Below are 23,725 nucleotides of genomic sequence, written 5' to 3'. Positions count from 1 at the left end.
TATTTCCCCCAGGTTTTTTCCATCTGTTAATTGGTTGAATCAGCAGATTTGGAACACCTGGACAAGGAGAGGTGACTGGGATGTCAGAAGTTACTGAATTTAATTAAATCGGTCAGTCGCTGAAAAACCACTTAACAAGTGTGGGAGTAAATTAATCCATGCAGCCTGCACTCTCTGTCCTCTGGAAATTTGATCTAAGTGGTAAAGAGTCCACCATCTGTAGTGCAGGAGGCCCCAGTTGGATTCCTGGGTCGGGAAGATCCCCTGGAGAAGGGATAGGCTACCCACTCCAGTATGTTTGGGCTTCCCTGGTGGCTCAGACGGTAAAGAATCCACCTGCAATGCGGGAGACCTGGGTTCGATCTCTGGGTTGGGAAGTTCCCCTGGAGGAAGATATGGCAACCCACTCCAGTATTCTTGCCTGGAAAATCCCCATGGACAAAGGAGCTTGACGGGCTACAGTCCATTCGGTTGCAAAGAGTCGGACACAACTGAGCAAGTAAGCAAACACACAGAGCGTTTATACATCTCAGGCACACTTTGTCACTAGCTTCACATAAAAAGAAATGCAAGAAGGCAAAGTGGTTGTCTGAGGAGGTCTTAAAAATAACATAAACAGAAGAGATTAAGAAGAGATGGGAAGAATACACAGAAAAACTATACAAAAAAGGTCTTAATGACCCAGATAACCATGATGGTATGGTCACTTACCTAGACCCAGACATCCTGGAGTGTGAAGTCAAGGGGGCCTTATGAAGCATTGTTACAAATAAAGCTAATGGAGGTGATAGAATTCCAGCTGAGCTATTTCAAATCCTTAGAGATGATGCAGCTGAAGTACTGCACTCAAAATGCCAGCAAATTTGGAAAACTCAGTAGTAATAACAGGACTGGAAAAGATCAGCTTTCAGTCCAATACCAGAGAAGGGAAGTGCCAAAGAATGTTCAAACTGCCATAAAATTGTGCTCATTTCACATGTTAGTAAGGTTATGCTCAAAATCCTTCAAGCTAGACTTCAGCAGTATGTGAACTGAGAACTTCCAGATGTACAAGCTGGATTTAGAAAAGGCAGGGGAACCTCCAGAAAAACATCTGCTTCATCAACTATGCTAAAGTCTTTGACTGTGTGGATCACAACAAACTGTGGAAAATTCTGAAAGAGATAAAAGTATCCAATCACCTTACCTGTCTCTTGAGAAACCTGTCTGCCGATCAAGAAGCAACATGGAACAAAGGACGTGGAATAAAGGACTGGTTCAAAATAGGGAAAGGAGTATGTCAAGGTTGTATATTGTCACCCCATTTATTTAACTTACATGGAGAGTACATCATGCGAAATGGCAGACTGGATGAATCACAAGCTAGAATCGAGATTGCCGGGAGAAAAATCAATAACCTCAGATATGCAGATGGTACCACTTAAATGGCCAAAAGTGAAGAGGAACTAAAGAGCCTCTTGATAAGGGTGAAAAAAGGAGCGAAAAATCTGGCTTAAAACTTAACATTCAGAAAAGGAAGATCATAGCATCTCTTCCTGTCAACTCATGGCAAATAGATGGAGAAAAAGTGGAAACAGTGACAGATTTTATTTTCTTCAGCTCCAAAATCACTGCGGATGGTGACTATAACCATGAAATTAAAAGATGCTTGCTTCTTGGAAGGAAAGCTATGTCAAACCTAGAGAGTGTATTTAAAAGCAGAGACATCACTTTGCCAACAAAGGTCCATCTAAGTCAAAGCTACGGTTTCTCCAGTAGTTATGTACAGATGTGAGAGTTGGACCATAAAGTAGGCTGAGCATTGAAGAATTGATGCTTTTGAACTGTGGTGCTGAGGAAGACTCTTGAGAGTCCCTTGACTGCAAGGAGATCAAACCAGTCAATCCTAAAGGAAATCAACCCTGAATATTCATTGAAAGGACTGATGCTGAAACAGCAGCTGCAATACTTTGGCCACCTGATGCAAGGAAGTGACTCACCGAGTAGACTCTGATGCTGGGAAAGACTGAGGGCAGGAGGAGAAGGCGGCAACAGAGGATGAGATGCTGGAGTTTACGGCAACCCACTCCAGTGTTCTTGACTGGAGAATGTCATGGACAGAGAAGCCTGGTGGGCTACAGCCCATGGGGTTGCAAAGAGTCAGACACAACTGAAGCAGTTGAGAGAGAGATTATCCTGGAAGCTTTCTGAATCCTATTATTTATAGGTTTCCATAGAGATTTTATTACACAGACAGGATTATTAAATCATTGGGTATTGGTAATTGAACTAAATCTCCAGCCCATCTCCTCTCTCCAGAGGTCCGGGGTTGGGCTGCAAACCCTCTAATCACGCCTCCGTCTTTCTGGGGACCAGCTCCATCCATAAGCTTGCAGGGCTCCCCCCACCCCCACCAACCAGTCTGCTCAGGGGCTCACAAAGAGACTCCAAAGGTTCTAGGAGCTGTTCCAAGAACCAGGGACAGAGACCAAGTATTCATCTTTTACTATATCACACCTGTGTAACAGGAGACATTAAAGTGGCAGCTTCTGATAGTTCCTAGAGCAGCAGTCCTGGGAGTGTGGTCCGCGGGGCAGCAGCTCCTGGACATGTGAGCACGTCTTAGAAACTTACATTCTCAGGACCCGCCCCCACCCCAGGCCTGCCAGATCCAAGGCTCTAGAAGTGGCCGGGAGTCTGCGTTTAAGCTAACGAGAGGATTTAGGTCTACACTCGAGTCCGAGAACCCCTGAGCACGGGAAGGTGCTGGGTGGGAGGACAGGGTGTGGGCCTGCTGAAGAGGGATGACAGGACTTCCACCAGGTGTGTTGGGGACGGCGGTTAAGGACCAAGTTCCACGTACAGACACAGCTGTGGGTGGGCTCTGGGGGTCAGAGGACCAGGGGAGATGTCGGCACAAGAGAGAGGCAGCGGGGCTGGAAAACAAGGCCAGGAGGTCTCCAGTTTAACGAGAGAAGAGCGGGCTTTTAATCTGGGAGCAGCGTGAGCGTGTGTGTGTGTGTGAAGGAAATATAAGTGGTTTCAGTTAAACAGTGGACTTGGAGCAAGGCATGGGAGGGGATTCAGGGGCTTACAAGACTGATCCCTTGACTACACAGAGACCACAGACGCCTGGAGAAGGGCCTTCAGGAAGCTTGCGCTGAATGCATGTCTAAGGATTGTGTATCTGTCAGACGGCCGGCTCCGTGAGTCCAGGAGGCCAGCCTGGGGACGTCGGGGCTAAGATGCGATGGGGGGCAGATTGTTTCACCAAACATAAGTTGGCACCAATAGCGAGGCACACATTTAAAGATGTTAAAATGTAGGTAGGGGTGGGGTACTTCTCTTGTGGTCCAGTGGTTAGGAATCTGCCTTCCAATGCAGGGGACAGGGGTTCAATTCCTGGTCCGGATCCAACATGTCTCGGGGCAACTAAGCCCCTACAGGGCAACTTGTGAGCCCACACACACTGGAGGCCACATGCCACAATGAGACCCTGCACGCAGCCAAAAGTAAAAATAAATATATATTTTTTAATGCAGGGGGAAGATAGAAGCCATCTTAGAACTGATGAAACCCACTAATAAAAAGTCACCAGGACAGATCAGAGAAGTGGAATATCATAGTCAGCCAAATGTCATTCATGCAAAGCAGGCTAATAATACACAGGAGGAAGGTTTCCAGAGACGTCGTCATTAACTCTTCTCCTGCTTTTACCACGGGAGGTGTCTGTGAGTCTTCACCGCGCCTCCCTCTCTCTCGCAGGGCAGACGACCACGAGAGCAGGCTGCTATAGAGACCTGCGCGTCCCGGTGAACGCCTCCTTCTGCAGCCCCGACGCCCGGCCGGTCACGGGGGTCATGCCCTGCAAGCTGTCTGCCTGTCCCCCCAGGTAAGAACTGCCGCATCCCTCTGAACGGGTGTCAGGGGTTTGCAGGTATAACGCCCGGTCCTCGGGGCTCCTGGGTCCGGGGACTAGAAGTGCCGAACGCGGCCATTCAGTCCGTGACGGCAGAAGCGAGAGGAACAGGAGCTGCCTGAACCGGTGAGCCACAGAAAGTGCGCTCGGGTCGGGGCGGGCCTAGCCAGGCTGGGCCGCGGCGCCGAAGGTCTCGGAGTGGACGGCGCTTGTTCCGGCTTTTTCAGCTCTGGCTGCGGGAAGGGCAGCGGGCCGTGGGCAGGGGAGCTCTTTCCCACTCAGCCTCCGTGCTGTCCCCCGGTGTTTCCTTTCCTTACTGAGTGAGACGTGTTAGGAGAGCCTGCGGCGAGGCCTGTCCCGGCTGTCCAGGGAGAGTGGACCCTGCACGCGAGTGGCAGCAGGCCTCGATCATCTCGGTCACCTGTCCCTGGGGCCACTGCCCTGACACGCTCCTCGAGAACGCCCCGGCCCCCTGACTCGGGCGCGGGCAGGAGCCCGGGGGGCAGCCGAGGTCCTGTCCTGCCTCCCCCAGCCGCCACCCCCCAGGCTCATCCACGGTCTGTCTGCGTCTCCCTGGCTTCATCGTCACTGAGGGGCTGTCAAACGCATCCGAGTAACGTCTTTACAGAGGGGAAGCTCACTAGGCCTTTCAGACAGCCAAGGCACTTGCCTTGGTCTCACGCGTCTCTATTTTAAAGACCCGCAGTAGCTGGCTTTGCTGAACTTCGCCCCAAAAAGCAGAAAGCGGGGTCTTTGGGGGCTTCCCATGTGACACAGTGGTAAAGAATCCGCCAGCCAGGGCAGGAGACACAAGAGACACAGGTTCAAACCCTGGGTCAGGAAGATCCCCTGGAGGAGGAAATGAATACCTCCCTCCTTGCCTGGAGAATCCCACGCACAGAGGAGCCTGGAGGGCGACAGCCCACGGGGTGGCAAAGAGTCGGACACGACTTAGCACACGGACATATTATTGTATATATCATATTTATTATATATATTATATTACACTTTACTACATTACATTAGCACCCTCGCCTGTACTAATCAGGGCGGTGCAGGTCAGGGATGTGTTGAGGGAATCCATGTAAAAGCTCTCACTCGGTCCAGGACATGTGCTAAAACACTCACTAAATCTTGGCTCTTTCCCTTTTTTCCCAGAAATAAGAAACAAGTCCGCATTAGTTATTTACTTAGTCTGTGAAGCAGAACGATCACTGACAAACACAGAAGAACGAACCTATGTTACATGCGTCCATCCTTGTGCACTGTCTATTCCCAACTGAATTGGGAAAATAGATCTTAATTTTAAAGTTGTTCTGTTGTCCTCTGAAATGTAAGATACATTTCTTTCTTGCCCAGAATACTGCCAGTTTTTCCTTCCAGATTAAGTGAGCGGCACACCCAAACTTTACATTTACCCCTGGGAGAGCCTGTGTCTTTCTCACTAGGCTGCCTCCTGCAAGGCGTCCACCCATGGCCCTCTCACCGTCTTTGGTTGACCGCGGGGGCGCGCGGGCGCGGAGGCGGGTGGGGGTAGAGGGGGATAAAACATCTTAATCACAGGTCGTCTTTTTAACTGACGTGAACCAAAAAACAGCCCTGCTGGTGGGAGCCCCTCGCCCCCCATCGGTCTCCATCCACAGGTGCGCACCGCTGCGTCTAGGGCGCACAAGGGCCCCGGGTGCGAGCCCAGGTCGTAAATCTCCGCGGGCAGACAGCCGGGAGTCCGGGAGCCTCCCAGCCTGGAGGAAGATGATCTCAAACGTCTGCGAGGTGGGCCCAGCGGGAGCGCCCGGCCCGGTGACGGAGCATCAGCAGTTCGCGCCGCGCCGCGGGGACCGAGCGAGGCCCCCGCCGCCGCCTCCGCGCGCCTGGAAGGAGGCTCCACCGGCCCCGCGGACGGCTGCGCGCGGCGCTCCCCCGGCTCATTTGAGCGAGGATCAGGCATTTTTATGGCTTGCTTTTGATACATGAACCATAAATCACACGGATATGTATTTCCTTTCGATTTCTCAGTTTATCTAAATGGAGCGGCTCTTCCTGTCGTTCCTCTTACCGCTCTCGTTTTCCAAGCACAAGCGCTCACTGCATGCCTTCCTGGTCAACCGGCTGAAGGTAGACCGAAAGAAAATACTTTCCAGATGGTAAACGGATGCTTCGCCTCTCTCCGCAGTTTTCTTCTAGGGATGCAGAGGGAGGGTGTAGATAAAGGGTCTTGTCATTCGATACCTCCTCCCCGTACAAACTGAGCCCTTCTCTGTTTTCCTCCCCCTTGGTCTTTGGATGGTCCTATTGTTTCTGTCTACACTTTGCTGACTCCTACAAACCCATCAGCAGAACTGTTTCTTTTACAACCAAGATCCAGAGGAGGGTGACTGTGTCCATTTGGTAGAAATGAGGGAGGAGATGCAGCAGGGGAACGTCGTGTCCTAGTGATCATGAAGAACTAATGACCTTACACCAGCGCTGCCAGGGACAGGAGAGGGGGCAGTAACACTTGTCCTGCAATAAAGAAGGCTGAGCACCAGAAGAATTGATACTTTCCAACTGTGGTGCTGGAGGAAACTCTTGAGTCCCTTGGACAGCAAGAAGATCAAACCAGTTTATCCTAAAGGAAATCAACCCTGAATATTCATTGGAAGGACTGATGTTGAAGCTGAAGCTCCAATATTTTGGTCACCTGACGTGAAGAGCCAACACATTGGAAAAGTCCCTGATGCTGAGAAAGACTGAGGGCAGGAGAAGGGGGCGACAGAAGATGAGATGATTGGATGGCATCACTGACTCCATGGGCCTGAGTTTGAACACACTCTGGGAGAAGGTGAAGGCGCCTGGCATGCTGCAGTCCATGGAGTCACAAAGAATCAGACACAGCTGAGCAACTGAGCAACAGCAACGTAGGTTTAAGCCTTGAAAATATCAGCACCCAGTAGTGTACAGGTCCCCAGGGAATGGAAAGGACCCTCGTCACTGGGGTGGTCCATACATGTGAAAGGGCTTAACTTCCAGGATGTTAAGAAAGCATTTCAGTTCATTTAATTATGAGAGTGACTGGGAATAAGCTAGCTGCAGGACCGGCTTTGCGGGCGTGTTCCCTGCCCCATGGCTCGGGGCCCTGTGCTGAAAACGTTCCCCACTTGGTTTAATTCTCCGCCGCTGCCAGCTTGAAACCCCTCGTGGTTTCGCACCTTGCACCGGATTCCACAAGTGGCAGAGCCAGCCCTCCCACCTAGCAGCCCAACTTCTGTTTCAACAGCATTTTCTGGAAGCCCTGGGAATCGTACTGGAGTGTTCCTTCTTTTAGTAAATCAATTACACGTCACCCTTGAGTTTGGAGCACAGCTTCATTTATTTTCTTTTTTCCTGTTTAATGTTATTTATTTTTTTGTTTGTTTTTATATACATTTATTTATTTTTAATTGGGCAATAATTGTTTTACAATATTGTGTTGGTTCCTGCCATACAGGCATAGGTATGGCCCCTCCCTCTTGAGCCTCCCCCCCACCTCCCACCCCATCCCTCCCCTCTAGGTGGTCACAGAGCGCAGGGTTTGAGCGCCCTGCATCATAGAGCAAATTCCCACGGCTCCCCATTCTGCGTTTGGTGATGTCTGTGTTCCCATGGTTCTCTCTCAGGTCGTCCCACCCTGTCCTTCCCTCACTGTGTCCACAAGTCTATTCTTTCTACCTGTCTCTTTTCAAATCATGGACTCCCCTGGTGACATGACAGTGTGGACGTGAAGGACATAGGATACGTGGTACAGTTATCTCCTGTTTTCTTTCCACTTGCGGGATGAGCATCCGTTTTGCCAAACTTCAGAGCACTTGCGGATGCATGAAGTCACAGCCAGGGGAGCTTTGCAGAGGCCTCATCCTCCGGGTGCCGCAGTTCCCTCTGCGGTTCTTCTGGGACTGAGCCAGGCAACCTGGTGCTACACACGGTTCATACCCGCAGACGCCGCCTCCCTGAGGGGCCCTTCCTCTTCTTTAGAGACCTTGTCCTCCCGCCGCCGCGCCCCCCACTGAAAAGGCATCTAGCTGTCTCCTTCTAACCAGAGAAACCAAAAACGTTAGGCCATCCCTGTACTTGACAGTCTTTGGAGAACCATTCGGTGTAAAGTGTGAAGGCTGAGCATCGTGACTTGACCAGGTGACTGTGTCATCTGCTAGATGTGACAGTATCTCAGTGTAAAAGGGGGTGTCTTGCTGTATCTCCCCCAATAAAGATGTTACTGAACCAAAACAATGAAGTTAGAATACATTCAGGCTCATAAAGGTGTTTGTTACAACGCATCCATAATGAAAACCATCATAGTGACATTTGTTACGATCAACCCGTAATGAAAACCAAGTTACAAACATGGACAGACTGGTCCTAATCAAGGCTGACTTGACTTGTTTCCTCGGTCACTGAAATATTAACGTGGAAAAATCATTGCAGAAGTGGGGATGTAGAAGTGAGCTAACTATTTAGATCTGGATTCATCATTTCACACAGGAAATCTGCCTTATGTAGTTCCATAATTTTTTTTTTTTTTTTTTGGTCTGCTTACTTGTCTTGCTTTACTTATTTTGTTTTGGTGCATGTTTGTGTGTCAGTATATGTGTGTGTGTATTTTGTTGTTTTGTATATTTATCCATGTGAACAAAGGCACTTTGTTCAGAGTTCTCTCAGAAGGAACTCAGAAAGGCACTTTAGGAATACTTTTATATTTCAGGGAACTTACTTGGAACTTACTTACAAAGGCTAAATAATACCTATAATGTTCATAATACTTTTATTATTCAGGTCTGAAGACCTCAATATGATGAACTAAAATTCACCAAGTGTCCTAACAATACAGATGATAGCACATGCTTCAAGTATGTTGGAATAAAAAGGAAAATGAAACCTACGAATAGACAAATAAAATACACAGATGATAGATGGAAAGGGAGATAGATAGGTGGCACTTAGAAAATAGGCAGGTTGTTGTTCAGTAGGTAAGTCATGTCCAACTCTTTGTGACCCCATGGGCTGAAGTACGCCAGGCTTCCCTGTCCTTCACACTCCTGGAGCTTGCTCAAACTCATGTCCGTGGATTCAGTGATGCCATCCAACCATCTCATTCTGTGTCACTCCCTTCTCCTCCTGCCCTCAATCTTTCTCAACATAGGTAGGTAGATCTATAGATAAATAAAATAGACTTTACTAAAAATCTGTATGTACATGTGTATATTCACTGCAAGTGTCCTAATCAGGTCTTCTGGAAATATTTGTTGAAAACTGAAGCTTCACTCAGAATCACATCTTTCTGAGAGGAGAACTCGGTATGTTGTTTTTTGAGTAAGGTTAGACACCACTGTTTCACTGTCTGATCCGTGAATTACTTACAATGATTGTGGTTTTGCATTTCTAAATTTATGAAGGCTTCAGGGTGAATTTTTTGTTATTTCAGATGTTACTACATTAAGATCAAAGAAAGAGTTAAAAAGTATGTCATTTTTAGCATTTCCAAGATTTCCGTTCTGCCTTAGGCATGGGAGTTTTTACAGATATTTTCTGTGGGAATGAAGGAATGTGTGTTTTGTGTTGTATTAGGGTTATTTATATGACAGATCAGGCTTCTTCTTTATTCAAATATGTTCCATCTCTTATGTCTGTTTCTGAGAGAAATACTTTGAAATCTCACATTAGGATTGTTTATTTTTCAGTTTCTGCTATTAATTTTGCTTTGTAGTTAACATTAAAATTCTACTTTATGTTGTTAGGTAGGGGTCTAGTTTCTGCATGAATTGTTCTTTATATTGAACAAGCTTATTCCTAATACTGGTTTTTCCCAATATTCCTAATATCCCTTTAGTGGATGATCTATTTGTTTTTCATTGACTTTATTGCACTAGGCTACCTTTACTTGTTTTTGGCCTGCCTTACATTTCTTCATTCTCTTTATTTTTAAGTAGCTCTATTATTAGGTTTCTCTTCACCTTGAGTAAATAATTTTCTGTTGGATTTTGACTTTATCAAATCAAGCATATCTTTTACCTACAAGCTTAGCCTGTCTATATGAGATGTGGCTGCTCATGTATTATTAATAAATCTAGGTCAGAATTTAGGATTTGAGTCTTCAATCGTCTTTGCGTCTGATTGCTTCATGCCTGTTCTCTTCTCTAATGAATTTGTACAATTCTCTTTCTACTCTACTCTTTTATGGCCTCTACTGTAGGAAATCCTACCTTCTCTCCTTCTTTCACATCACTGCTTTTTGATAAAGATGAATAACACAGACAGCCACATAAATTAGTGTAACTTCAAAAATATCTTCAGGTTGGCCACACACGATTATTATGAAGCTCTCTGAAATAAGGGATTTATAGAAAAAGCTAAGAGCACTGTGGCAGACCTCGCACTGGAGTGAACCCCTTACAGATGGGTCATGCAGTGTTGCTGGGGTTCTCTGGGTGTGTTCTCTGAGGAGGGTGAGGGGGCAGACAACAGGCACCTGTGGGAAGCGGCGGGGTCCAAGCGTGCACCGCCTGGGAGGCAGGGCCTCTGCCTCCTGCTCCTCGCCTTGGTAAAATTTAGGAAGCTTTGGGTCATCAGCACCACGTGAGCATGCCCGGTGGGGGCGGGGGGTGAGCAGAGACGTGGGATCTCCAGAGAGGCGAGAGAGCAGAGCAGGTGAGAACGGCCTTCCCTGGTGAACCTCGCCGTAAAGGACAGAAGCAACTCACCTGGACATGGCCACAAACCCAAGGGGCGGCCGCTTCCCGCCTTCCCGTGGGGGAGCTGCTGCGCTGAGCCCTCGGCTTTGGGAGTGATCCGGGCGGGGACAGGCAGCAGCTGTGAGGGTGGGAGCAGGGACACGCCCAGGCGAGCGGCTCCCTAACGCTGAGAGAGTTCCTTCCACATTGCTTTTGTTTTTCCAGTGGGAAGAAAAAAAAAGCTAAGCGTTTGTTACTGACCTCAGGTCTGGCTACTCGCTGCTTGAAAGCCAACACTCCAGAGACAAGTGTTGGTACAAAGAAAAGTTTGCTTCATTCAGGAGGCCGGCAACCTGGAAAGAAGGTGGACCCACGTCCAAAGACCAGCGCCCCACAGCCGGTCAGGGGAAGGGCTCTAAACAGGGCATTTCGGGGGTGCACAGGAGGGAGGGGGCTCCATGCCACACAGCGCACTCGGCTCTGGACAGTCACCCTGGAGTTTGGTCATCTGTGGTCTGATCAGTGTCCTCTTGGTTGTTTTAAGTACAGTTCGTCTTCAGTTCCTCGGGTGGTTTGTTCCCAGTTCTTGGAATCGTGCAAGATGGAGCAGCTTATACCATGGCTAGTCTGATCATCAGGTCGTTAACTCTTTCCACTAGGTGGGGATTTTGGCATCTGTACAGCAGCTCAAAGTATACGATCTAAAACATTATCCAGCCCTGAGGAGGAGCTAAAGGTCCTCGACTTCGTCTAATGCTTAAACTATTATCAATATTATTTTGTCTTTTTTGGTCTTTCTTTTCTTCAGGATTTTTGTCACTTCTCTGATGAAGTTTACTCTTGGGCTCAGGTTTTTGTATAAGCCGAGAGTCAGGTAGAGGAGGTGGGGCATCTGTCCTGGGAGGGCCCCATAGGGTCCTGCTCCGTTCCACCACCGGGGAGTCGGGAAGGCAGCCTGCGGCCTTGACGGGGAGAGGGCGAGATGGGCAGGGCCCTGACCAGCCCCGTGAGTCAGGTGGGCACTTTCCTGAGCGCCCGCTGGGACCTGCAGGTCCTACACTGAGCCCAGTCACACAGGTCATGGGTACAGGTGTGGTGGTCAGAGTTAGCTCAACAAGAATTAGGATAAAAAAGAAAAAAATAATAAATCTGAAAAGGTGAAAGCATTAGTTGCTCAGTCGTGTCCAAACTCTTTGCAACCCCATGGATTACAGCCCACCAGGCTCCTCTGTGTATGGAATTCTCTAGGCAAGAACACTGGAGTGGGTTGCCATTCCCTTCTCCAGGGATCTTCCCCACCCAGGGATCAAATCTGCTTCTCTTGTTGCTGCTGCTAAGTCGCTTCAGTCGTGTCTGACTCCATGCGACCCCATAGATGGCAGCCCACCAGGCTCCCCTCTTGCTGTGATTCTCCAGGCAAGAACACTGGAGTGGGTTGTCATTTCCTTCTCCAATGCACAAAAGTGAAAAGTGAAAGTGAAGTCGCTCAGTCGTGTCCAACTCTTAGCGACCCTATGGACTGAAGGCTGCCAGGCTCCTCTGTCCATGGGATTTTCCAGGCAAGAGTACTGGAGTGGGGTGCCATTACCTTCTCCGCTTCTCTTGAGTCTCCTGCATTAGCAGACAGGTTCCTTACCTCTAGCACCACCTGGGAAGCCCTTAACAAGCCTGTCTCCTTATTGTGTTTTAATGTATGAAAAGTCCAAGGCTATAGCATCAGACAAATCCATGAACCTTCTCTTCAGAGGTAACGTGCAACCTACCCTGCGCTCCCAGATTCAGAAGTCAGCATGAACCTGGGAAGGGCAGGAGGGGATCTGGCCTTTATTTCTTCCTAAAGACGAGCCCACAAGTCCAGACTGAGCAGGTCAAGGGGGAGGGAGTGGAAGAAGGCAAAGGTGGCATCTCCCTGTCGCCCTCCTAAGGGCTGCGCCCCTCCACCCCCTTAGAAAGTCTGCACTCTAGGCTGGCCGGATGCTCAGCTTCACATCTGTCTCCATAGCAACCTCTGCAGAGGGTGGGCTTCTGACTTAATAGAGGCCCCATACGGTTTTTTAAGGTTTCAGACCAAACTTACAAGATGATACCACATGGTAAAGTGTGACATGGCACTTTTCTGCTCCCTAAAAAGCTACCCGAGTTATTTTGGAAGGAAAAAATTCTCCCCCCGCCCCCCAATCATAATCCTTCTCCTTTTTGTCTGCTTTCCTCACCCCACCCCACCTCACCCCCACCACCTTAAACTTACTTTCACTAAATTAAAAAGAAAAAAAAAAAATCACTGACCTTCTAGGATAGGAAAATTGAGCAAATGAGTATAGTGATCTCATGTAACCTTGAAACAGATTTAGCTTAAGAGGACAGCCAAACGAATTGACTAGAATTTGATACAGGAGTTTAATCATTTATTTTGCAGTTCACATAGAATTGTCTTAAGAATTCAGGTTAGTTTTGATGGACTTTTGATGTCTTGTCATTCCAAAGTCATCTACAAGCCACATGATTTGGCCAAGGATATTCACCAGCTGTGGTGACCTTATAACATTAAAGTCTCAGGAAAAAAGGAGATATATTCATTAATTTTAGCATGTGGCTATAAGATATTGTAACAAGTATGAATATCATCATTGAATCTTATATTATTTTTCACCTTATTTTGACAATGTTCCTGCTTCAGCAGTCCCAATTTTATTTATAGTTTCTAATAAATATTACTCATGATTCATTGCATTTTAAAGACATGCATAATTTTTAAACAATATTCCCAGAGCCAAAGAGATCCTCGTATATATTTGTTTAGGTAAACTATATTTTCAATTAAAATACCCCTTTCAAAACAGGACCTCATTTCAACAAAGAAATGGTGTTGCGGGATGAAATAGGACCACATGACAGAATAAAAACTTCTGTGTTCAGCTTGATCTCCATGTTAGAACTAACAGGTTCCATGTTAGTTCAGGGCCAAAGACCTGAGAGAGGACAAATGCCTAATATGCTTCTGACTGTGGTCACCAGGAATGTAATTGTCTTGAAGACTGCAGTCTCCTCAAACGTTTAGATTTGTCTGGATCCCACGCAGCGTAGGAATACACACAAGTGTCTCCCCTCCTGCCTCCAGTTGCCGTGTGATTGCAGCCTTCTTTTATTTCTGCGTCAAACAGAATTCCAACTATTGGGATTTTTAACCGTTTTCATGCATTTATTACATCTAACAATAAAAAAGAGGACTGAAGAGAATAATTCACTTAAGTTCTCAAAATTCAGCTTTTGCACTAAACCTTGGTTTTTGTTTCTTACATCCATTATTTTAATTGATTTTTTTAAAAGCTCACTCTGAGAGGCCACACTCCCTGCCCCACCCACCCAGCCCCACTGACCAGTAGGCACAGTTCCATTTCCTCGGTTCTCTCTTCTGGGCTCTGTTCCAGCGTTTCTCAGTACTGTGTGTAGTCATCATTTTCCTTTTGTGTTGGTTTGGAGATCACCCTCTGATCCATCACAGGGGAGGCTGCGGCTCTTCAGCATCATTTTGTGTGACTCACATCACTAAGCTCTCTCTTCACACCAAGTTCTTTTACCTCCCTCCTTCCTTCCAGTGAGGTTATATCCCTCATTGGGATTCATTGTTGACATCGTTACTTATTATTCTCTGTTAAGCAGAACATCCTGATTCTGTATCCTTTTGTATACAAAGTTGTATTTTCTAAAAAGCTAACGATTGCCTGAATTTTTTTTTTTTTTTTTTACATAAACCCTTAAAACAATTCATGTTCATGAACTCATTTAACCAATACATGTTGAGTGTCCGCTCTGTGCCGGGTACTTGGCATGTATCAACAGGATAAAGGTCCAAGTCTTGGGAAGCTTAGTGGGGAAGAGACAGTCAATAATAAACATAGTGTATTTTTGAAACAATGGCATGTTTAGAAGGTGATAAGAACCATGGATATAAAGGAAAAAATAGAGCAAGGCAGAGGAGATTGGAGCCTTGGGAGCAGAAGGGTCAGGGTGTCGGGCAGACCTCAGTGAGCAAGCGTGAACAGGGTTTATCGGAGGTGAGGGTGTCCCAGGTCTGTCCCGTGCCTCTCGCTTGGTTAAACATGCCGGGCAGTCTCTTCTCCCCGGGGAACTCATCCTGGGGCCTGGGCACTGGGGGAACCAGTGCCAGCGCCTCTGGTCCAGCCCGTCATCCTGGACACCCCTTCTCTCTCTACCACGTGGATTAGCCAGGCCATTGTCTGTCTCCGTTGGCTGGCACCGTATTTAGGAAAACAGCCTCTTTCTACTGTCTGAGAAAGTGTTCAGGGGGGTTGAACTTTCTGAGGCTTCAGGGATGACAGAGTTTGAGAGGAGAATTCAGGGGTGGAGGTCACACTCACTTGGAGTTTTATGGGCATGACATCACCCTCTTCCTTCCCCTGCACCTGCTGAGAAGTCTGCTACTATTAGATTCTCAGTCTTTTACTTGGAAACGGGGTATTTTGTGTTTTTTTTTATGTTTACCTCTCCTTTTGTAAAATCGCTGGGGTCTTTTGTTTATTCCCAACTTTCTCATCTGCTTTCATGTTGTCCTATCGTCATTTGTTTGTTAAGCCCATATGGGCCCTTTCAGTTTAGGGGGGGAAAAAAGGATTTAATCACCTCCCCCTTCATTCTGCACATTCTTGCCTTCTGAACTCTTGACACATTGGACTTGGATTTTAATGTGCTCGTTTTCTTTTCAAATGCCCATCTCTTTCTCTTTTTGTTCTTGGAGATGTTTAAGATTTTAGCTTTGAAGTTTTCTGCTGTAGACAGTTTTGCTTGTTAAATACCTGACACACACTTTTTTTTCTTCTTTGTTTTTGATCATTCCCTCTATTAAGACATTCTGCTTCTTTCTTTTTGAAAATTCTATGAAAATGAAAAAGAAAAAAAATTATATATTGCTGCCCTTCCATTATTTTTCTTTTTCTCTCTCTTCACGTCCCACCTCCCTCTCCCTCCCTGCCCCCATGCCCCCCCCCTTACCCACAGGTCCTACCCCCTCTGTGTTGCTCCCCTCTAATAGTCGTGTGGTGGGGGTTTCTCTTTCCCTTTTGTGCTGACATCTCCCTCCGATACCTCGCAATCCCCCTTTGTCCCGGCATCAGGACGCTCATTAGACAGTCTCTGGGCTGAGACCGGGTTCTTCAGCAGCTCTGTCGCTTGCCAAAGTTTACCCCAGAATCATCTGTTTCTTCCGTGGGTCCTGTTATCAGACGCATATGCGTCAGGGGCGGGCCAACCCGTGTGCCCAACACAACAGAGAAGGGCCCTGGGTCCAGGGGTCTCAGAGCCTCCCATTCTAACAGCCCCCTGGTTCTCCCACGTCAACCTCTGAAGGGGAAACCTCCTTCCTTCACTAGCAGCGGGGGAGGCAACAGAGGTGAACCCGCGGACTTGGTCCACCACGTCTCACTAAAGGCATCTGTTTGCTGTCGTTAGATTGACAGCTAAACGGTTGTAAGACAACGAAATGGGCACAGTGCTGTGCTATTAGCGGTGGTAAGGGGAAGCAAGGCGATGGAAATATGCAGGAAAATTATTGGAAATTTCTGCACGTGCCTATGGTTAAATCAGAAAAGAAGATAAGTTATCCCTACAGTGATCAGCACAGCCCAAATGGCCCAGATGGTCCTGACTTCAAAAGTCCCTTGTCTGGGGAACCCTCTCAGTTCCAGGCCAACCCGAGCAGCTGGTCACTCTGCCCTCTTCCTCACTGTGTGACTTGTAAGAGCTGAATCATGGTAGAAAATGCCTCTTCAGATGCTTATAACCAGTGGTATTCACCGCTACATCACTTTCCAAAGAGGAGTAGAAATGCCCAAGGAACCCAGGCGCAGTGTCACTGAGGGGATGTTAGTGGTTAGGAGGGTTGTGTGGGGCCCCCAGAGCTGAGGCTGAAAGGCTCCTCTCGATCCCATCTGCTTTCCCAGTGTTGATGTTACTCTCCTTACAGGAGTTGACCTCAATTACATAAGCTTCAGGCCCCACCAAACCTAGATCTCCCCGATGATGGTGATGATGATAATGATGATACTACCTGGCAAGAGTCTAGTGCTCCCTGAAATGAGGGATTAAGTCATCAATCCTCAGAATAGCCTCAGTTATTATCTGGATACTGTTACCACCCCCGGGGTTTAGATGTGCAGACTGAGGCAGATGGGCTTTGGAGAGTATAGACAAGAAAATGATCAAGGAAGCACTTCAGCCAAGCAGACAGCTGTTGTATGTGAGTGAGTCAGTGTGAAACTGTACTCACAACTCCTTGTCTTCACTGGTTTTCTCTGTGTGTGTGTGACACAGAAGTTAGAAGTCCCACAGGTTCTAGTTGCCCAGAGCGGTTCCCGTTTATCCGCAGCTATCCAGCTCCTGCCGTCCTGCTATAAGTAGCAGCGCTCTTTTACCCTCCAAAGTGTCCTAGTTTGAATGATGAACTGTTTGGTTGATCAGCATATAACCCGTGCTCTCTAGATTATCATTTGGGAAAATTTGTTGTAGGACCTCATCAGACACATTTCTTTTAACGATCACATGATATTTTTAAATTCATATGCAATGAAGTTTGTGTTTTCAGTAAAATCTTATTCATACAACACAGAAAGTTTTTCCTACTCTCAGTTCAGTCCAGTCGCTCAGTCATGTCCAGCTCTTTTTGTGACCCCGTGGACTGCAGCATGCCAGGCTTCCCTGTCCGTCACCAACTCCCGGAGCTGGCTCAAACTCATGTCCGTCGAGTCAGGGATGCCATCCAAACATCTGGTGCTCTGTCATCCCCTTCTCCTCCTGCCCTCAATCTTTCTCAGCATCAGGGTCTTTTCCAATGAGTCAGTTCTTCACACCAGGTGGCCTTAGTATTGGAGCTTCAGCGTCAGACCTTCCAGTGAACGTTCAGGACTGGAGTCACCCTCAGATGCTACTCCCTCTGAAGAGGATGAGAGAAAGCATCAATTCTTCAGCGCTCAGCTTTCTTTATAGCCCAGTTCTCACACCCACGTCTCACACCAGCGACATGGAACGATGTATGTCCACGGCTGTAGCTGCTTGGCCGGCTCCAGGGCTGTTCCCTGTCTCACTGGTTTATCCTTCTGTGCCAGAATCTGACTGTGTGATGCCTGTAGCCTTTTACGAACCACTTACCTTTCTTAGAACTTTCCTGGCTTTTCTTGAATTCTTTTTTCCAGATGAATTTTGTATTCATGCTGTCAAGCTAAAGAATATGAAAGAATTCTTTTGACATTTCAACTGGGGTTATTTTCCATTATTAGGTTACTTTAGACCTAATTAGTTGAAAATTGGAATCTTGAAAATATAGAAGCTACCTATCAGGAAGCAAGGTTTTTGCGTTCATCATTCCATTTAGTCAATGGGTTCTTTAAGAATAGTTCATAGATTTATTTCCATAAGTAAATATATTTTACTTTCCTGAATATTTCATAATTTTATGCCATTATATTTTACTTAGCTATACTTTTCTATAACAAAATAATAACTTTGTAACCTGACACTAAAATTTTATATCTTTTAAGTTTTCAGTAGTAAACATATATTTTAATATTATAGTAATAAACTCATGGTGATAATGCTGACTTCCTTTTCTACTATTTAGACCTATTGTTCACCTCCACCCCCCACTTTAATTTCAATGGCATTTGCTTTCTGAATAATACTAAAATATATTCTTTCTTTTTTTCTGATCCAAACTGGGCTGTATCCACATTTTTACAAGTAAGCGCTGGTTCTTCACTTGATAAAAGCTGTCCATTGCGTTTCTCTTTGTTTGTCTTTTGGAAACTCCGCTTGTTTCTGTTGTCTCAGGAGACACTGAATTTTGGCCAGTGCCTTTTCTTCCTGACATAGCAGTTTTATGGCAGACGTGGAGGGGTTTAAGAGAAGAAGCTGACAAGTCTGTTTTATGAAGTTTGTGAGATTCTGCACGCAGCGCTTGGTAGAGCTGACTTCCTATCCCCACCCCACCTCCAAGGAAGCCCACAGGACACGGTCACCTTAGGATTTATAGCTGTAGTGTCTCAGTGACTATCCTTTGGATCAAGAATGTTGGCCCTCTCTACACACACGGGTCTGGGCTTCACAGGCAAAAGATGGAAACTCACAGGGGCCAAGGGACCACACTCTATGAGTGTCGGCTGAAGTTCTGAGGGTTTATGGAAGTGATGTCGTGTCAGCCCCCAAGTCACTGGAGGACGCTTGAACTAGGATGCATTTTCATCATTCAAGCAAGTGAACACTTGTGATGTTAAATATGTGAAGGAAAGAAAAACACGTCTCATTCTCCAGCCTGAGCTGAATGAGGCCTGGGACCCCTGCTCTCCTATCAGTCACTCCAGCCATCGCTGTGGATGCTTTCATTATATAGATTTCTTTGTGATTTTCATACATTTCATAACATTAGTCTGTGATTTTATTTGTGTGCTGCTTATAATAGATAAAATCTTTTAGTTATTTCGTCTGTTTGCTTCCTATTTTTATTTATTTAATATTTCTCTACTGTTGAAAGTGAAAGTCGCTCAGTCATGTCCGACTCTTTGTGAGCCCTTGGACTATACAGTCCATGGAATTCTCCAGACCAGAATACTGGAGTGGGTAGCCTTTCCCTTCTCCAGGGGATCTTCCCAACCCAGGGATCAAACCCAGGTCTCCTGCATTGCAGGCGGATTCTTTACCGGCTGAGCTACCAGAGAAGTCACTTTTCTAATTTTAGACTTACGGCCTTTTCACCCCTCTCTTTATTTAGGAAACATACAGTATATTTCTCAGTCTACTTTAGATGCCTGTACTGTTTAAAATAATATACTTAGGCCATTCTTTTTTGATTTATCAACTTCATGAATTAAAGCTATTTATATATATAGATTTATATAAATTTATATTAAATATTAAATATTTATATATACTTATAAATATATTTATATAAATCTCTATATATGTAAATCTATATAATTATATAAATCTATATAATTAAGCCCTATTTGGCAAAATAAGGTGATTAGTACATTTCTATTTCTTTCATTCTCTGCTATTCACACTTCAGTTCAGGCTTTAATCTTTGTTATAATTGCTTGCAGGTTTCTCATTTCCATTTGGCTTTAGTGTTATTATTTTATTTTTATATCATGCACCACTATCACTTCAATAATTATAGAACATTAATTCTGTGCTACAATTGTGACCACAGTTGTTTAAGTGAAACTGTCTGTTTAAATGGATCCAGTGGCAACTCATTGGAAGAGACCCTAATGCTGGGAAATATTGAGGATAGGAGGAGAAGGGGACGATGGAGGATGAGATGGTTGGATGGCATCACCGACTCAATGGACATGGGTTTGAGCAAACTCAGAGATAATGGAGGACAGGGAAGCCTGGCGTGCCGCATTCCCTGGGAACACAAAGACTTGGACATGACTTAGCAACTGAACAATGAACGAAGTGGCCTCACCAGTCTTTTCTTTATGCAATAGCTTTCTCATTCTTGAGTTTAACAGTTTCAGTGTTTTCCTGCTCAGCAGGAATATGTCCTAAGAGAGTTTTCAATTAGGATAATTAAATCATGAATTTCCTTTTTAAAAAGTGCGTGCTCAGTCATGCCCGACTCTTTACATCCCCATGAACTGTGACCCACCAGGCGCCTCTGTCCGTGGAATTCACCAGGCCAGAATACTGGAGTGGGCTGCATCTCCTACCCCGAGGGACCTTCCTGAGTCAGGGACTGAACCCACACCTGTTGTATCTCCTGCACTGGCAGGTGTATCTTTACCAACTGTGCCACCTGGGAAGCCAAACTCCTCACCCATCTGGGAGCTTCCTTCTGTTGCTTCTCTCCTAGCTGCCTTTCACATCCTTCTGTCGTCTTACCTCTTCCTTGCTTCTAAGTTCCCTGACAGTGTAATTCTATTTTGTAAAATTGTTTTTGATGAGTAAATCTTCTTTCAGAATACTTGATTTTCTTTATTTTTTTTTTTTCCTGAATGCTGTGTGTCTCTTCTGCATGTGCATTTGATGGAAAGAGGGTTGTCACCTAGGTTTCATATAAAGTTCCTTTTTCTCAGCTCATTTCTGACTGAGGAATTTGCATCACAGTCCTTTACATCCCCAAATGGAGCTGATCTCCTTCTGCCTGGCCTTGTTCCTGTGGTGTACTTTTCCCAAGGGCTTTATGGAGAAAATATGGATGATGTGCAATGTGAGTAATCCCTCTGTTTTGATTCTTTTCATATGTTCACAACTTCTCAGCCATTTATTTGCTTTGGAGAAAAGGAATCTCTATGCTACCTCACTTGCACTGTCTTTCCCAAAATCTCCACTACAATTTTTTTCTTTTAATTAACCAAGAAAGGTTTCAGGGAAATGTGCTTTTTAATCAAATTTTCAAAGAATTTTCATACTCATCAAATGGTTGGGTGGCCTACCTGTGATTATCAAAGTCATTGACTCAAAATCCAGTCCATTGATCAACAATGGAACCTGCCTGCCGGTGCAGGAGACAGAAGAGATTAGTTCCTTCCCTGGGTCAGAAAGATCCCCCAGCGAAGGGAATGGCTACCCACTCCTGTTTTCTTGCTTGGAGACTCCCATGGACAGAGGAGCCTGGCGGGCTACAGTCCGTGGGTTTGCAAAGAGTCAGACACGACTGAGTGACTGAACACGCACACAACTGTACAGACAAGGTTACCATCCTGATTGCAGCAAAGATGTTTGTGAGGGGTTTCTCCAGAATGGGTGGGCCTTCCTGGTGGCTCAGCTCGTAAAGAATCTGCCTGCAATGCAGGAGACCTGGGATCACTCCCTGGGTTGGGAAGATCCCCTGGTGAAGGGAAAGGCTGCCCACTCCAGCATTCAGGCCTGGAGAATCCCATGGACTGTGTAGTCCATGAGGTCACAAAGACTTGGACACGACTGAGCGCCTTTCACTTCACTTCTCCAGAGTGGGTGGCTAACCATGCTGTCACCTGTGTTTGTGACATCCATCCGGATGGCTTCAGAATCTCGGGCGTCAGTCACAGCTCTGGGGTCCCAGCTCCACCACGTGCCCCCACATATCCTCAACACACAAGCTAGTATTTCTGCACCTCAGTTTCTCCTCTCTGAAGTGGGCATGATAAGCACACCTGCAATATAAATTTGTTGTGAGAATTAAAGAGTTAATATAGCTAAAGCTCCTCATTGAGCACTAGCTATCACAGACTCGGGTTCAACCCCTGGGTTGGGAAGATCCCCCGGAGGAGGAAATGACAACCACTCCAATATCCTTGCCTGGAGAATCCCACAGACAGAGGAGCCTGGCAGGCTGCAGTCCACGGGGTCACAAAGAGTCGGACACGACTTAGCGACTAAACCACCACCCCATCATCACTAGTATTGTCGGAACCCGGTAGACTAGTGGGATTTGGGCATTGGATGCATCAGCCCAGATCATCTGGCTATAGATTGTTCAGGACTTGGAAAATTTATTGGTTTCTCTAGGACAATGAAAATTTGCACAGCCTGTCAGATGTCACTCCACGCCTGTTAGATGGGGATGCACAGTGAGCCGTACTGACCTCAGCAGTTTTTGATGCCTTTAACTTGCTGTTCCTCAGGGGGTCCTTTATTTAGTTCAAAGCATCGGATTCTCCACTGATTCCCACCCCGTGTCTGAGGACACTAAGGCAGTTCTCTCATGGCTACTTGTGCAAATGTAGACCTTACATCATACGGGCAGTCAAAGAAAGACATCATCGTGCTGTCTAAACTGCCCAGACATCGTTTCCATGTTCCGCATATGATATTTTGGAATAAATTATCATAAATGCTACACTGCTTGGCTGCTATCCCAATTTGAGTCATTTAAACCAGCCGAGTTAGAGAATGAAGTCTTTACATGTGGGGTTTCTCTCTGCCTCAGCCTGTTGTAAGAATATTGAGCATATGTGAAACCTTTCAAACATAAAATAGAGGGCTTTCTTTTATCTATATAGATAATGTTAAGTAGCATTGAGTTATTAGGCTCTTTTGTAGCACAGGCTGATCAAGCGTGGCCATTGTAATACAGCAGAGATCATTAAATGTGATAGCAGGATAGTGTGAATACACGCCTTTTCACACTGCCTTGGTCTTTGAGCATCAACACTTTTAAGAGCAGTAGATGAATGAATGTAGGGGCCTCCCTGATGGCTCAGGGATAAAGAATCCTCCTGCCAATGCAGAAGACATGGATTTAATCCCTGGGTTGGGAAGATCCCCTGGAGAAGGAAGTGGCAACCCACTCCAGTGTTCTCATCTGGGAAATCATGTGGACAGAGGAGCCTGGTGGGCTACAGTTCATGGGGTCACAAAAGAGTCGGACACAACTCATTGACTAAACAACAACAGATGAATATAACATTTACAACATGGATCCTGTGATAAGTTTTGTAATGTTTCATATGAAGATTTAGATTAGGAAATTGATTCCGAGGAATAAAACAGCATTTAACTAAATAATTACTTAGTTAACTAAATAACCAGCATTGTTACTTAACTAAACATTCCTTAAAGTGTTACAACCTTTCAGAGTTTACAAATACATGAAACCCAGCTGATGAGGTGCAGTTCAACCAATGAGTACCTAAGACTTGGTAAGAAAATAAGAAATCAGTGATCTTCAGTGTCTTGAAGAAGAATGAATGCAACTTAAGAAAGTAGTTCCCTGGGGACAGGAGCCAGGAGGTTACGTAAATATTGTTCTACATACTCTTTCGTATTCATTTCCTGGATCCGATTAATCTCCTCAAAGTACTGCAGTGCGAAGTCTGTTTCCTGCGGAGAATGGAATGGTTCCCGCCCTGTGGAGAAAGAAGACCCCAGCATCAAATGTTACCCACATGTTCTTGGTTGGCCCTCAGCCTAATAGCCTCCCGTGGTCAGAAGCCTCATCTTGGCGTGGGGCGCCTTCACACCTGGACCTCAGTCTGGAAGCCGTTTGACAGCTTAACACATCAAACTTGGAGATTCTTTGAAATCACTGTAGAAACCCTGCCGTCACTTTGTGGAAACTGCAGTAAATATTCGTGTGTCTGCTATCATTTCCGTCCTTTACTGTTAAATTCTTTACCCCAAACCTCTGTGTAGGTTTATGCTTCATATT

The 23,725-nt window shown here is 46.0% G+C and overlaps 1 protein-coding gene across 1 annotated transcript in view; it reads left to right on the top strand.

Annotated features, from left to right (window-relative positions):
* Window positions 1–23,725, top strand: part of ADAMTS16 (ADAM metallopeptidase with thrombospondin type 1 motif 16) — a 176,810-nt gene that overhangs the window by 126,507 nt on the left and 26,578 nt on the right. Inside the window, exon 21 of the mRNA XM_061129511.1 lies at window positions 3,745–3,871. Within this exon, the coding sequence (XP_060985494.1) occupies window positions 3,745–3,871 (127 nt within the window). The remainder of the gene's footprint in view (window positions 1–3,744; window positions 3,872–23,725) is intronic.

The sequence above is a fragment of the Dama dama genome, chromosome 25, assembly GCF_033118175.1.
Source record: "Dama dama isolate Ldn47 chromosome 25, ASM3311817v1, whole genome shotgun sequence".
NCBI lineage: Eukaryota > Metazoa > Chordata > Mammalia > Artiodactyla > Cervidae > Dama > Dama dama.
Note: the sequence above shows the minus strand (reverse complement) of the source record. Positions and strands in the feature narration are given on the sequence as shown.